The 12,643-nt window shown below is 39.6% G+C and overlaps 1 protein-coding gene across 3 annotated transcripts in view; it reads left to right on the top strand.

Annotated features, from left to right (window-relative positions):
• The window catches only part of pkn1b (protein kinase N1b), a 43,507-nt gene that overhangs the window by 18,266 nt on the left and 12,598 nt on the right, over positions 1–12,643 (top strand). For 2 of the 3 annotated variants that reach the window (XM_081379707.1, XM_081379705.1), the window contains exons 3-10: positions 1,458–1,603; positions 1,990–2,110; positions 5,050–5,198; positions 10,421–10,634; positions 10,929–11,114; positions 11,221–11,330; positions 11,772–11,915; positions 12,096–12,171. In XM_081379707.1, coding sequence (XP_081235833.1) covers positions 1,458–1,603; positions 1,990–2,110; positions 5,050–5,198; positions 10,421–10,634; positions 10,929–11,114; positions 11,221–11,330; positions 11,772–11,915; positions 12,096–12,171 — 1,146 coding nt within the window. The remainder of the gene's footprint in view (positions 1–1,457; positions 1,604–1,989; positions 2,111–5,049; positions 5,199–10,420; positions 10,635–10,928; positions 11,115–11,220; positions 11,331–11,771; positions 11,916–12,095; positions 12,172–12,643) is intronic. The other variant, XM_081379706.1, reaches the window with a different exon arrangement.

The following is a 12,643-nucleotide window of genomic DNA, read 5'->3' as shown; positions in this document are numbered from 1 at the left end:
TTATGTTACATTATACTAACGTGTTAAGTTGATGCTGACGTGTTGTTTTGTACAGTCTATGGTTGCCACAAGCTTTGATAGAATATCTGTTGGAAACAAGACAAAATACGTTGTTTGTTTTCCTGAGTTACAGACACTGGCCCTGTTGGTGTTTATTGAGTTAAAGAGACTCAGTCTCTGTGTCTTTTGTTTTGCTAACATGTTAAGTGTACTTGCATGGGTAAAGTTATTTCAAAAGTCTGAGTTTGTTTACAGACAGTTTCAGTTAGTGTTAATGTTAAATCTGAGTGCAGCATTGATGTAATGGTAATTATAATACTCTTACAATAACGCCAAAAGTAAGGAGGTGGTTGTTTGTCTCCTGTCCAGTAAGGCCAGAAACATTTCCCTCAGCAATGTCCATCATTACAGGTGTTTTATAGACCTTATTGTGAGCATCACCAAGCCACAGCAGGCTACAGCATACATTAACCTAGTTACTTGTGGTTGGCCTGGCCGTGCGTCACTCAGAAAACAACAGGCCAATCAGAAGAGAGGCTCACGCATATTAATTAGACAGGCCAAAATCGACCTGTTCTTAGCAGAGCTCCTGATAAAGGAGCTGTAAAAATATATTGGGATGGTTTTTGGTACTTGTACCACAAATATATATTCTTAAGGACAACAAAACCTAAAATAAAACTCCAGAAAGGTGTACAATATGGGACCTTTAAGGAATATGATTATATTCTAGGGCTGGGAATCGATTCAGATGTTTCAATTCGATTCGATTTTCTATTCTAAATTCGATTTCGATTCCCGATTCGACTCAGTGAATATAGATTTAATACAAATCCTATATTTATAAAAAAAATAACAGTGAACACAAGTTTACAGGTGGTTCATTAATAAAAAGAAATTAAGAGCAACAAACCTGTATATTAAACTCTTTTTATTTTAGGTAAACTTGGGTACATTAAAACCGAATCCAACTCAGAATCTAGACAGGATTTTGATGCAAGATGAAATTGATGATGAAAATATGGACAAGTCAGAACAGTTGCATGCCTTGATCAAACAGGATCCGGTTATTTTATGTTTAAGATAAAAACAAAACAAAAAAAATCCCACAGCATTATCTGTAAAATAGAGGCTGCATGTCTATGAACAGTGGAGGAAAACTAATACTGGCTTTTGGGTGATTGATAAATAAATATGGAAAAAAAATATAAAATATGGATTCATGGCCTTTGAGAATCAATTTTGAATCGACCACAATTTAAAAATCGATTAATTGAAAAATAGATTTTTTTGCCCAGCCCTATTATATTCCTCATTATTAATGAGTAAATATGAATCTTCTGGGATGATGTCCTTGGTTGTGAGGATACAAGAAACTGATGTGTATATTTAAAGCCCTCATAATCCTGTTAGACCGTGACCCTGGATGAATGTTTGACCCTGTCTTTGACCCCCAGATGACATTCAGTCTCTCGGGTCGCCGAGTCGCTCCTCAGCCAATCAGGACAGGATTAAGGCTCTGGAGCGACAGCTCAACATCGAACTGAAGGTCAAACAGGGGGCAGAGAACATGATCCCCATCTACGCCAACGGGGTTACCAAGGTAATGAACGTCTGTCTATCTATCTATCTATCTATCTATCTATCTATCTATCTATCTATCCATCCATCCATCCATCCATCCATCCATCCATCCATCCATCCATCCATCCATCCATCCATCCATCCATCCATCCATCCATCCATCCATCCATCCATCCATCCATCCATCCATCCATCCATCCATCCATCCATCCATCCATCCATCCATCCATCCATCCATCCATCCATCCGTCATCTATTCATCTATATGCCATTCTATCTACTGTATATATAAATCTGTCTATCTATCTGTCTTTTGTTCTATCTATCTATCTATCTATATATAAATGTATGTCTGACTATCCATCCATCCGACTGTCTCCATCTGTCCATCTCTCGGTCCTCCAGGATAAGAAGATGCTCCAGTCGGCTCAGCAGATGCTGCAGGACAGTAAGACGAAGATCGACATCATCCGCATGCAGATCCGTAAAGGCATGCAGGCCACCGAACAGACCGACGACACTCAGGGTACTGAATGTGCTAGTGCTACTAACATACTCTGTCTCACAGAAATGAGCGTTTACCCACTTAACATCATAATAGATCTCCTTAAACGGCTTAATAACAGCATTAACCTTTATTTAACCAGGCAAGTCACTTAAGAACAAGTTCTTATTTTCAACAATAGCCTGGCAATAGCATAGAGATCCTGAACATGAAAGTCGAGTTGACGTCTAAATCCAACGTTTGTTTTACGTCAAGCTCCAATGTTGGGCAGACATCACATTTTGGTTGTAATAAAAAAAAAGGCATGGCAGTACACTTATTACTAACCAGATTGACTATCAGACGTCTACTGAAGGTCTTATTGAGAATTAACAGAGGTTTAGATGTTGATGTTTTATTAATAATTGTGTGGTTTGGAGTCACCATTATGGTGATCGGTGTTGCTTTAGCTGTGCAGTTTGACTCTTGACTTTTAACATTATTTTTTCTCTTGCTGCTGTAATTGTGTTTGTTATGGCAAGAACTGCAAGAAAAATTATGTTCTACTTGATGATGATAAAGATGTGATCATAATGTAGTGTTTGATTCACTGAACATATTCAGAGGCGATTCTTTGTTTAGATATCATGTTTTTTTATTTCAAATTATTGATTATAATAGTCCTGACTGTCCAGCAGTTTACTAATCTGAGGGATTGAGCACCAAGAAGTTTTAAAGATTCAAATTACACTGATCACCATAATCAATGAAGTGACTTCAAACCAAACTGTTATTTTCAATAAAACATCCAACATCTAAACCTCTGTTAATTCTCAATAAGACCTTCTGCAGATGTCTGACAGAAATAAAGTAAATCTGGATAGTAATGCGTGGAGCTGGTAATGCTGTTTCTGGTTAAGATGGTAATGATAATAATGTATGTGGAGTTGTTTAATCCTCCTCTGCTGAGATCTTGAGAGATTTAATATACTGCCATGCATTTCACACTTTTTGCAGTGCAGTGTTTATTCCAATCAAAATTCAACGTCTGTCTGACATTGGGTTTAGACGTCAACCCGAGTTTCATTTTCAACCAAAATATGACGCCTGACTGACGTTGGATTAGTTGGAGTCCGACGTGTTTGCTGGGACTTTTCTCTGTTTGACTCTATGGAGGTAGTCTTATCTCAGACCTCATCAGCATTAGTCCTATCCACACTGCAGCTCGAGGTTCACTCAAATAGTGATATTGTGATATACGACTAATATGATTTCCATCCTTACAAATTGTAAATGTATTATTTCATTTAGCGGGGACATGAACTCTCATGGCATGTTTTGAATGCCAGGAATGATGCAGTTGTGGATGTTTGCATGAAATGGTTGGTTCATAAACAGAACTGGTGTCTGCTGTCGTTTCCTCAGACAGTCTAATTCTGTCCAGTGACACAACTTTCCTGCTGTTTGTCTGTCAAAAGGTCTCCGAGGCGTCAACATTAATGCATTAACATGCTCAACATTATTGAAGGAATAGTTCATCCAGAAATCAAAATTCTGTCATTATTTGTTTCAAACCTGTATGACTTTTCCATGGACCACAAAAGGAAACATTCTGAAGAACGTTTAAACATGTCTATGCAATGAATGCTAGTGACAAAATGGATGCAAAGTGTTAGAAAGTGCTATAATCCAAGTCAAGTTGAGTTACATTTATTTATACACAGATTGTGTAGAAGCAGCTTCACAGTAATAAACTGAAAAATATCAGGGTTAATGTTGCAGAATTCATTATGAATTTATGGTAAAGCAGCTCGACAGAAGAGAAGTGTCATTATTGAGATCAATTTAGTTCAATGTTGATTCAGTTCAGTTCATTAACAGTGTCAAAGTTACAAAGTTAGTGTCATTCATCTCAATTCAGTTCAAATTAATGTTTTTTGACCCTCCTGTGCTTTTTGGAGCTTGATATTTGAAGTTCCTTTAGGCTGTTGTATATAAAAGATGTGAAAAAAATCTTTGAGTTCCACAAAAAATAACAACAAACGTGTTTGAAACGACATGAGGAGGGCGAGTAATAATGACAAACTTTTGGATAAACTGTCCTTTAACAAAACTACATCTGAATGCAGAGAGTGAAAGAGACAGATTTGAAGACATGAGAAAGATAAGAGATGGAGAGGGAGGAAATGGAGGGTGAGCTGAATCTGCGGCTCTAATGGACTCTAATGGTGTGTTTCGGCGCTGATGTCTCGTGTCCCGAGGCCAGAGGGTTAAGAATAGATTTATTAATGTGGCTCCGCCCTCGGCCATCGCTGACATCCACGGGACACTCCTGGGAGTGACGTCTGACATCCTGTTAGGGGGTTTAAGGACTCTACTTTTACGTTTTAGTCATTTTAGTTCTTCTCTTTGGTTCTTTATCATATCTTATTGTATTCCAGTTAACATTTATTTAAATTTTAGTGCAATTTTTGTTAGTTTTTTGTTGTGTATTTTTTTATCAGTTTCAGTTTAGTTTTAGTGATTTTAGCTCTATTACATTTTATTTAATTTCAGTTAATTTTATTCTTTTTTTGTTGTAGCTTTTTAATGTAATTTTTACTTAAACTAAATGAAAATTAGAAATGTTGCCTAGACAACTAATTGAAATTAAATAAGTGCCTTCAGACCGTCCATGTTTAAAAGTTAGTTATTTAACTTTCCTAATCACAATCAAACAAACATACTCATCACAGATTTTCACTCAGTGATGGAGGACTTATAAATAGTGTGAGTGTGTGTGTTTGTGTATGTGAGCGAGAGTGTGTGTGTGTTTGTATGCGTGTGTGTGTGTGTGTGTGTGTTTGTCTATGTATGTCATCACTTGGAAGGATCTAACATGTGTGTGTGTGAGTGTATGTGTGTGTGTTAGTCTATGTCTATGTATAGCATGCCCGGAAGGATCTAACCCGTGTGTGTGTGTGTGTGTGTGTGTGTTTCAGCAGGTAAGCCGGATCTGTGTGGGATGGAGCTGCGTATTGAGGAGCTCTGGCATCATTACCGAGTGGAGCACGCCATGGCCGAGGGAGCCAAAAACATGCTGAGACTTATGGGAGCTGGGAAAGCACAGGACAAGAAAGCTATTGCTGAGGTGTGAGAAATATACGGTTCCCAAACCGGGGTACTGACAGAGTGGGTACGCCAACTTTAAACCCGCGCAAGTATTTCTAATAGTCAAAATATTGCTGCTAGTAAATAAACAGGAACATGGTAGTGTGGTAAAAGGTCAAATACATGACATCCAATCAAATTACCACATCTTTTGTGGTCAAAACTGTCTGTATCCACACAAGCAGGAAGCATATGAAAGGTTGTGTGCAGAGTATATGCAATCACACTGCATTACTGCCATTCTCGACGATGTACCTTTGTATAAAAAAAAAAAAAAAAAAAAATTGTGGGGATTTAACACTTAATAGCATTAAAGGTGGTATCTATGGAAGCTTGTTTCCGCCACTGAATAAAACATTTTAAAAGATAATTGCGACTTTTTATCTCACAATTGCGAGTTTACATCTCGCAATTCTGACTTTATTTCTCAGAATTGCGAGATATAAAGTCAGAATTGCGTGTTTTAAAGTCGCAATTGCGTGTTATAAAGTCAGAATTCTGAGATATAAAGTCAGAATTGCGTGTTATAAAGTCAGAATTCTGACTTTTTTTCTCGCAATTGCGACTTTATATCACGCAATTCTGACTTTATATCTCAGCATTCTGACTTTATATCTCAGAATTCTGACTTTATATCACGCAATTGGGAGATATAAAGTCAGAATTGCATGATATAAAGTCGTAATTGCGTGTTATAAAGTCAGAATTCTGAGATATAAAGTCAGAATTGCGTGTTATAAAGTCAGAATTCTGACTTTTTTTCTCACAATTGCAACTTTATATCACGCAATTCTGACTTTATATCTCAGAATTCTGACTTTATATCTCAGAATTCTGACTTTATATCACGCAATTGGGAGATATAAAGTCAGAATTGCATGATATAAAGTCGCAATTGCGTGTTATAAAGTCAGAATTGTGAGATACTATAAACTATTCTGAGGTAAAAAAAAAAAAGTCCCCCCCTTTTTTCCCCCCCTTAGAATTGGACTTTATATCTCACAATTCTGAGAAAATATGTCAGAATTGCGAGATATAAACTCGCAATTATGTGTTATAAAGTCAGAATTGCGTGATATAAAGTCAGAATTCTGAGATATAAAGTCAGAATTGCGTGATATAAAGTCGCAATTGCGAGAAAAAAAGTCAGAATTCTGACTTTATAAGACGCAATTGCGACTTTATATCTCGCAATTCTGACTTTATATCTCAGAATTCTGACTTTATATCACGCAATTCTGACTTTATATCTCAGAATTCTGACTTTATTTCACGCAATTCTGACTTTATATCTCGCAATTCTGAGAAATAAAGTCAGAATTGCGAGATGTAAACTCGCAATTGTGAGATAAAAAGTCGCAATTATCTTTTTTTTTTTTTTTTTTTGTGGCGGAAACAAGCTTCCATAGGTATCAGTGATTTCAGGCCCAAAATTATTTTTATCACATTCATCTAATCTTTCCTAACGATCCGCTAGCTGCCCGCCCCATAAGCATGCCGTCAAAAAAACGCGTCTCTGTAGGCAGCCTAGGCTCTGAGATCTGCACACAAAAACAAATGGTTTAGCCAAACACTCAAAACCAAAACAAATAGTGTTCCAACCAATCACCGACAGGGGGAGGGTGTTGTGAGGTTTTGAGCCAGCTTTTTCTTTAGCTCTGACTTCGCGTGCAGCCGTGCACGAGCACAAAACCTCACAACACCCTCCCCCTGTCGGTGATTGGTTGGAGTTATCCCTGGTTTTGAGTGTTTGGCTAAACTATTTGTTTTTGTGTGCAGATCTCAGAGCCTAGGCTGCCTACAGAGACGCGTTTTTTTGACGGCATGCTTATGGGGCGGGCAGCTAGCGGATCGTTAGGAAAGATTAGATGAATGTGATAAAAATATTTTTGGGCCTGAAATCACTGATACCACCTTTAAGACCAAATATAGACTGCGCATAGAGATAGATTTAAAGTCCCCCGTAGTCAATAATTTTATCCCTTAAAACTCATTTTTGATCACCAAAATAAAATCAATTTCTGACTGATTTATTTATTTTTTTAATATTTTTTTTAATAGGTCTCTTTTTTTTTTAATGGTACAAAACTTGGTAAAGGTTTTGGCACTTGCTGTGTGCACACACGAAAAAATGGACATGATTTGAAAAGGTTAAATGGTCCTGTAAATAAATAGTCACATTGGTGCACCTAGCGGTAAAACATGAGCGCACTGGAAACTAATGGGAGACGAATTTTATCTAGTGGAAACTTTTGGCACTGCAGCCAAACAAAATCTTACTGAAAGATTATTTTTTTAGATATCAACCTCAAATTTGGAACACAACTTGTTTAGATTTATGGTTTTGATTTTCTCACAGTTTTAGAGTAAAACGTGAAAATATATATTTCATATAAAAATTGAAAATAGTATTTTTGTGCATTTTTCATAACAATAAGCATACAATTCTGTATGTTTTCTTCATTTTTCATAACAATAAGCATACAATTCTGTATGTTTTCTTCAGTTTTTCAGTTCACGATTTAAAACTTTTTTCACTTCAGATATAATCTGCCAAATGTCGTCTTTGAAAAGACGTAAGTTTACTTAAGTCTCTGCTCTAAAGCACTCAAGATTTACAAGTTTAAGTTGGAAATTTAATTTTCAGGTCTATGCTCAAAAAGGGAATAAATGGATTAGAAAAACTGCGTAAATATAATTTAGAACCATAAAATTATAATAAAAACATTATGTAACTAAAATATTGTACTATCATTTTATTTGACATAAAAAATAAAATTCGGCCATTTTTGACTGACACAGGAAGAGCACCAGAGGGTTAAAATATCTTGAATGTAACTCTACACCCTTGCCTCATTTAGTATTCGCAGTTCTATGAATACGCAAATGAGCCCCGCCTCCACTCACTCACAGCAGCTCAGAGATCCACTTGTTGACGATCACACGTTGATCTGATTGGTTACTAGGGCTGTCACTTTTGTGAAAAAATCCTGTTTGATTTTTGAGACATAAGTGTTCATTGAATCGATTGTAAAATCGATTTTCCATGTCTAAAGATGTTTCCATTTTAAACACAAAATATGGGCAAATCCACGGACAACTAACAGGCATTAGGACGAACGTAAAGAAGGAGCTTGAGACACGCACAAGTCTGCAATATTCCTGATGATTTATTGGCGTGAAGTTTCGTACACAGTGACAAACAGGAGTGCAACATTCTCGAAAAACAATAAGCAGAGTGGATCGCCATAGCAAAAATGAAAAACATTACCTCAGTCTTCAACATAGCTGTGTTTACGATTCGAAATGTCAAACAAATTTCGCCTACGTAGGCGATTGTAGACGCGTAGCCCAAATTTGTATCTGAATGCATGAGACTGTCTGCATACCGGCAGAATTCACAGTTTTGTAGTAAAAAGAGACGCATTATGCAGAAGTATTATTTGCTGTTATGCGTGTTTGTCAGAGCCTGCAGTTGCTGAGTGACACACGTTCGCTGCGGGCGTATCGTCACGAGCTGGACGCGCTCCGAGAAAAGACCGTTAAAGGGGTCATATAATGCCATTTTTGTACAAGCTAATATGCTTCTTTATGGTATAAATTAAAAGTTTGTAATATACTTTAATTAAAAATTCTCATTAGTATTGTAAGAAAACACTTATTTTACCTGGTCAAAAACAGCTCTGTTTTCAGAACGCCGTTTCAGTGCATGTGTCTTTAAATGATAATGAGCTTTGCTCACCCCGCCCCTCTGTTCTGTGCGTACACCATTTTTAATAATAACACAAAAACCATAAAGCGTTGTTCATTATAAACGTGGGATTATGAATTATATTGAGAACGTCGTACATAGAAAACATGCCGTAATGTACCCTGAGTGTAAAAATAGCTGCATTCATCGTGAAGCGTGCAGCAAGCGATTTGCAAAGATTAATATAAAGGTCAATAAAACGTTTCACTCACTTCAGTTCTTCTGGAGGTGCAGCAGGAACACGAATAGTTGGTACGGATCCTTTTTCCAGAAGCAGCTTTTAGCAAAACCATCTTTATACTGACCTCGTGTGTAAAGCAGTCTGGTGTGTGAAATGATTCGCGCACACATGAAAGCATTGACGTTGATCGTGGGGAATATTCCCTTCGAAAGCAAAACTCAGCCACTGCATCTTCAGCGGTTCAGATTTAGGAACATCAACATGACTGCTGTGTTCATTATTACACCCAAGAACAGAACACCACAATCGCTTAGACGCCATTTCTGCTCACAGACAGTCAGAGACAGTGCTCCAGCGAGACGCGCGGACTATGATTGACAGCTCGCTCACGAGCGAGGGCGGAGTCTGTGTTTGAACTGCGGCTGTCAATCAACCATCGTGGGAGGGGTGTCCGACCGTGTGACGTCACACGGTCGAACGGCTTGATTAGAGACAGGGGAAAACATATAAGAAGATTAAAAAAAAAACACTGGATAGATTTTTATCATTTTATGATGGTTGTGTACAGGCACTGCCAACACACATTTCAGTACAATCAACTTGTAAAAGTGCATGTACCATTATATGACCCCTTTAAAATCGATTCCCTATTTTCGTTTTCGAAACTTGCGTTGGTTGGTCCAATCGATTGTGCAATCGATTTTCGAACGTAAGGACAGCCCTATTGGTTACAAGGTAGTTTGTGACGTCAGAAACACCAGCGATTTCAAACCGTGTTTTTGAGACTGTCTTTGTTTCACTGCAGTTTTAAGGAGAAAATAGTGTCTCAGCTGAAGGAAATAATCCATTATTTATCAGCTTTAATATATCGGCCAAATCTTCTTATCGCCAATAACGCTAACATTTAAAATGAACATATATCTGCCGATACCGATATGGTGGCCAATATATCATGCATCCCTTTTTATTTATTATATTAATCATTAAATTAAAGGAATTATTTAGAATTTGGCATAAAACATGACATACATTTAATAGGATTAGAAAAACCTTTGCATTTTTTAAGGTAAAATAAAGGTAAAAAATGCACTGGAAAATCTATTTAATGGGGCAAATATTGTCTCTTCATAGAAAAGGTGTGACTGCAGTCTAAGTTTGTAAGAGAAGGATGTTAAATGCAACGACACAAAAAGTTCCCTTAGGATAAATCAAAACGGACCTTTGCTTGCTCCTTGTGTCGGGTTGGTTAAGTGTTTGTTTGTGTGTCTAGGCTCAGAGTCGTCTGAGTGAAGCGTCCCAGCGGTTGGATCTGCTGCGGGTGTCGTTGGAGCAGCGGTTGGGGGATCTGCCGGAGGAACACCCGAAAGCGTGTCTGATTAAAGAGGAGCTGGTGCTGGCGTCGTCCTCGGCCTTCAGCTCCCGTCACAGCGCCCCCTACGTCCACAACCAGTACAGCACCCTGTGCAAACCCTCGCCGCTCACCGGTACGCCAGACACAACACACACGCACACAAACACGTCCTCGGCCTTCAGCTCCCGTCACAGCGCCCCCTACGTCCACAAACAGTACAGCACCCTGTACAGACACACACACACACACACACACACACACACAATGCAACAGGCTCCTAATGGTCCTAAAATAGGCTCATTTTTTAATGCGAAGTGTAATTTTTTCATTTTGATTTGGGTAAAATGTGAGCATGAATGTGTTTTTGAGGCTGTAGTTTCAGTGTGTCGTGACCGAGACGGATATGAATGTTGTTGTTGTGGTTCAGGGACGCTGCAGGTACGTCTGCTGGGGTGTGTGGGGCTCCTGGAGCTGGTCCCGGGTCGCAGTCGCTCGTCCCCGCTCGTCCTGCCTCACTTCGGTCCAGGAGACGCTCGCCCCTTCAAACTCACTCTGAGCAGCAGAACCAGCAGCTTCAGCCTGAAGATCCCCAGCAAGAGTGAAGATCTGTCCGGTCAGTTCACTCTCGGGACGGTATTTAACTGAAATGTTTTTATTGTATTTGAATGATGGTCTGATGTTGTGTTTGTGTGTGTGTGTGTGTGTGTGTGTGTGTGTAGGGGAGGTGAGCGCGGTGTTGAAGCTGGAGAACTGTGTGGTGGGACAGACGAGCTGGAAGAGTGTTGGTGAACAGACCTGGAATCAGAGCTTCACTCTGGAGCTGGAGAGAGTGAGTCACACTCTCACACACACACACACACACACACACACACACACACACACACACACACACACACACACACACACACACACACACTCACACTCTCTCACACACACAGACAGACACACACACAAACACACTAATGGTCTAATGCCCTGTGTTCAGTCCCGAGAGAAGGAGATTGCGGTGTACCGGAGGGACTATCGCTCGCTCTCTCACACACTCAGACACACACATACACACACACTCTCACACACAAACACACTCAGACACACACTCACACTCAACCCACACTCAACACACACACACACACACACACACACACACACACACACACACACACACACACACACACACACACACACACACACACACACTCACACTCTCTCTCACACACACACACACACACACACACACACACACACTAATGGTCTAATGCCCTGTGTTCAGTCCCGAGAGATGGAGATCGCGGTGTACTGGAGGGACTATCGCTCGCTCTGCGCTCTGAAGTATCTGAAGCTGGAGGATTTCCTGGATAACCAGAGACACCGGATACAGCTGGAGCTGGAACCACAGGGACTTCTGCTGGCCGAGGTGCCAATCACACAGAAACACCCCTAACGTGATGTTCATTTGCATACGGTCATGTTTTAGCATCCATCTCACTTGTCATTTTGAACTATTATGACCAGAAAATGTGTGTTGAATGCAGTGTGTTGCGAATTTGCCATAATGTATATCCTGATTTTGATAGAAATTTGGTGTGTGTTACAGGTGATGTTCATCAACCCTGTGATCGAGAGAGGTCCACGTCTACAGCGCCAGAGGAAGGTGTTTTCTAAACAGCAGGGTAAACTCACTACTTGTTAGCTTCTCCTGCAGTGCATGTTGGGAAAGAAAACGTCTCAGGTTATGACTGTAACCCTAGTTCCCTGAGTAGGGAACGAGACGCCGCTTTGGGAACGCCCCTACGTGATTGCGTCACGACCAGGAAAGGATAAAAGCACATCCAGTCTGACTGGCGTTAGCTTCGATAAGGCCGAAGCAAGTCGATCACAGGAATGCACGGAGTATGAGCAAAGTGACGCAGCGTCTCGTTCCCTACTCAGCGAATTAGGGTTACAGTTGTAACCTGAGACGCTTCCTTTCGAGGGAACTTGCACTGCCTGATGCTTTGGGAAAAAGAATGCCCGAATACCCGAATACCATACGGCCAAGAACCTATCATGTTAAAAATGTCACGACATGAGAACTCTAGACCCAGGGGTATCCATGTATAGGTCATAAAATCTGACAAACGTGAGCGGTGAAAACCAGCCCGC

This window comes from Scardinius erythrophthalmus, assembly GCF_964197995.2.
Source record: "Scardinius erythrophthalmus genome assembly, chromosome: 1".
NCBI classification, from domain to species: domain Eukaryota; kingdom Metazoa; phylum Chordata; class Actinopteri; order Cypriniformes; family Leuciscidae; genus Scardinius; species Scardinius erythrophthalmus.
The sequence above is the reverse complement of the archived record's forward strand: the minus strand, read 5'-3'. Positions and strand labels throughout refer to the sequence as shown.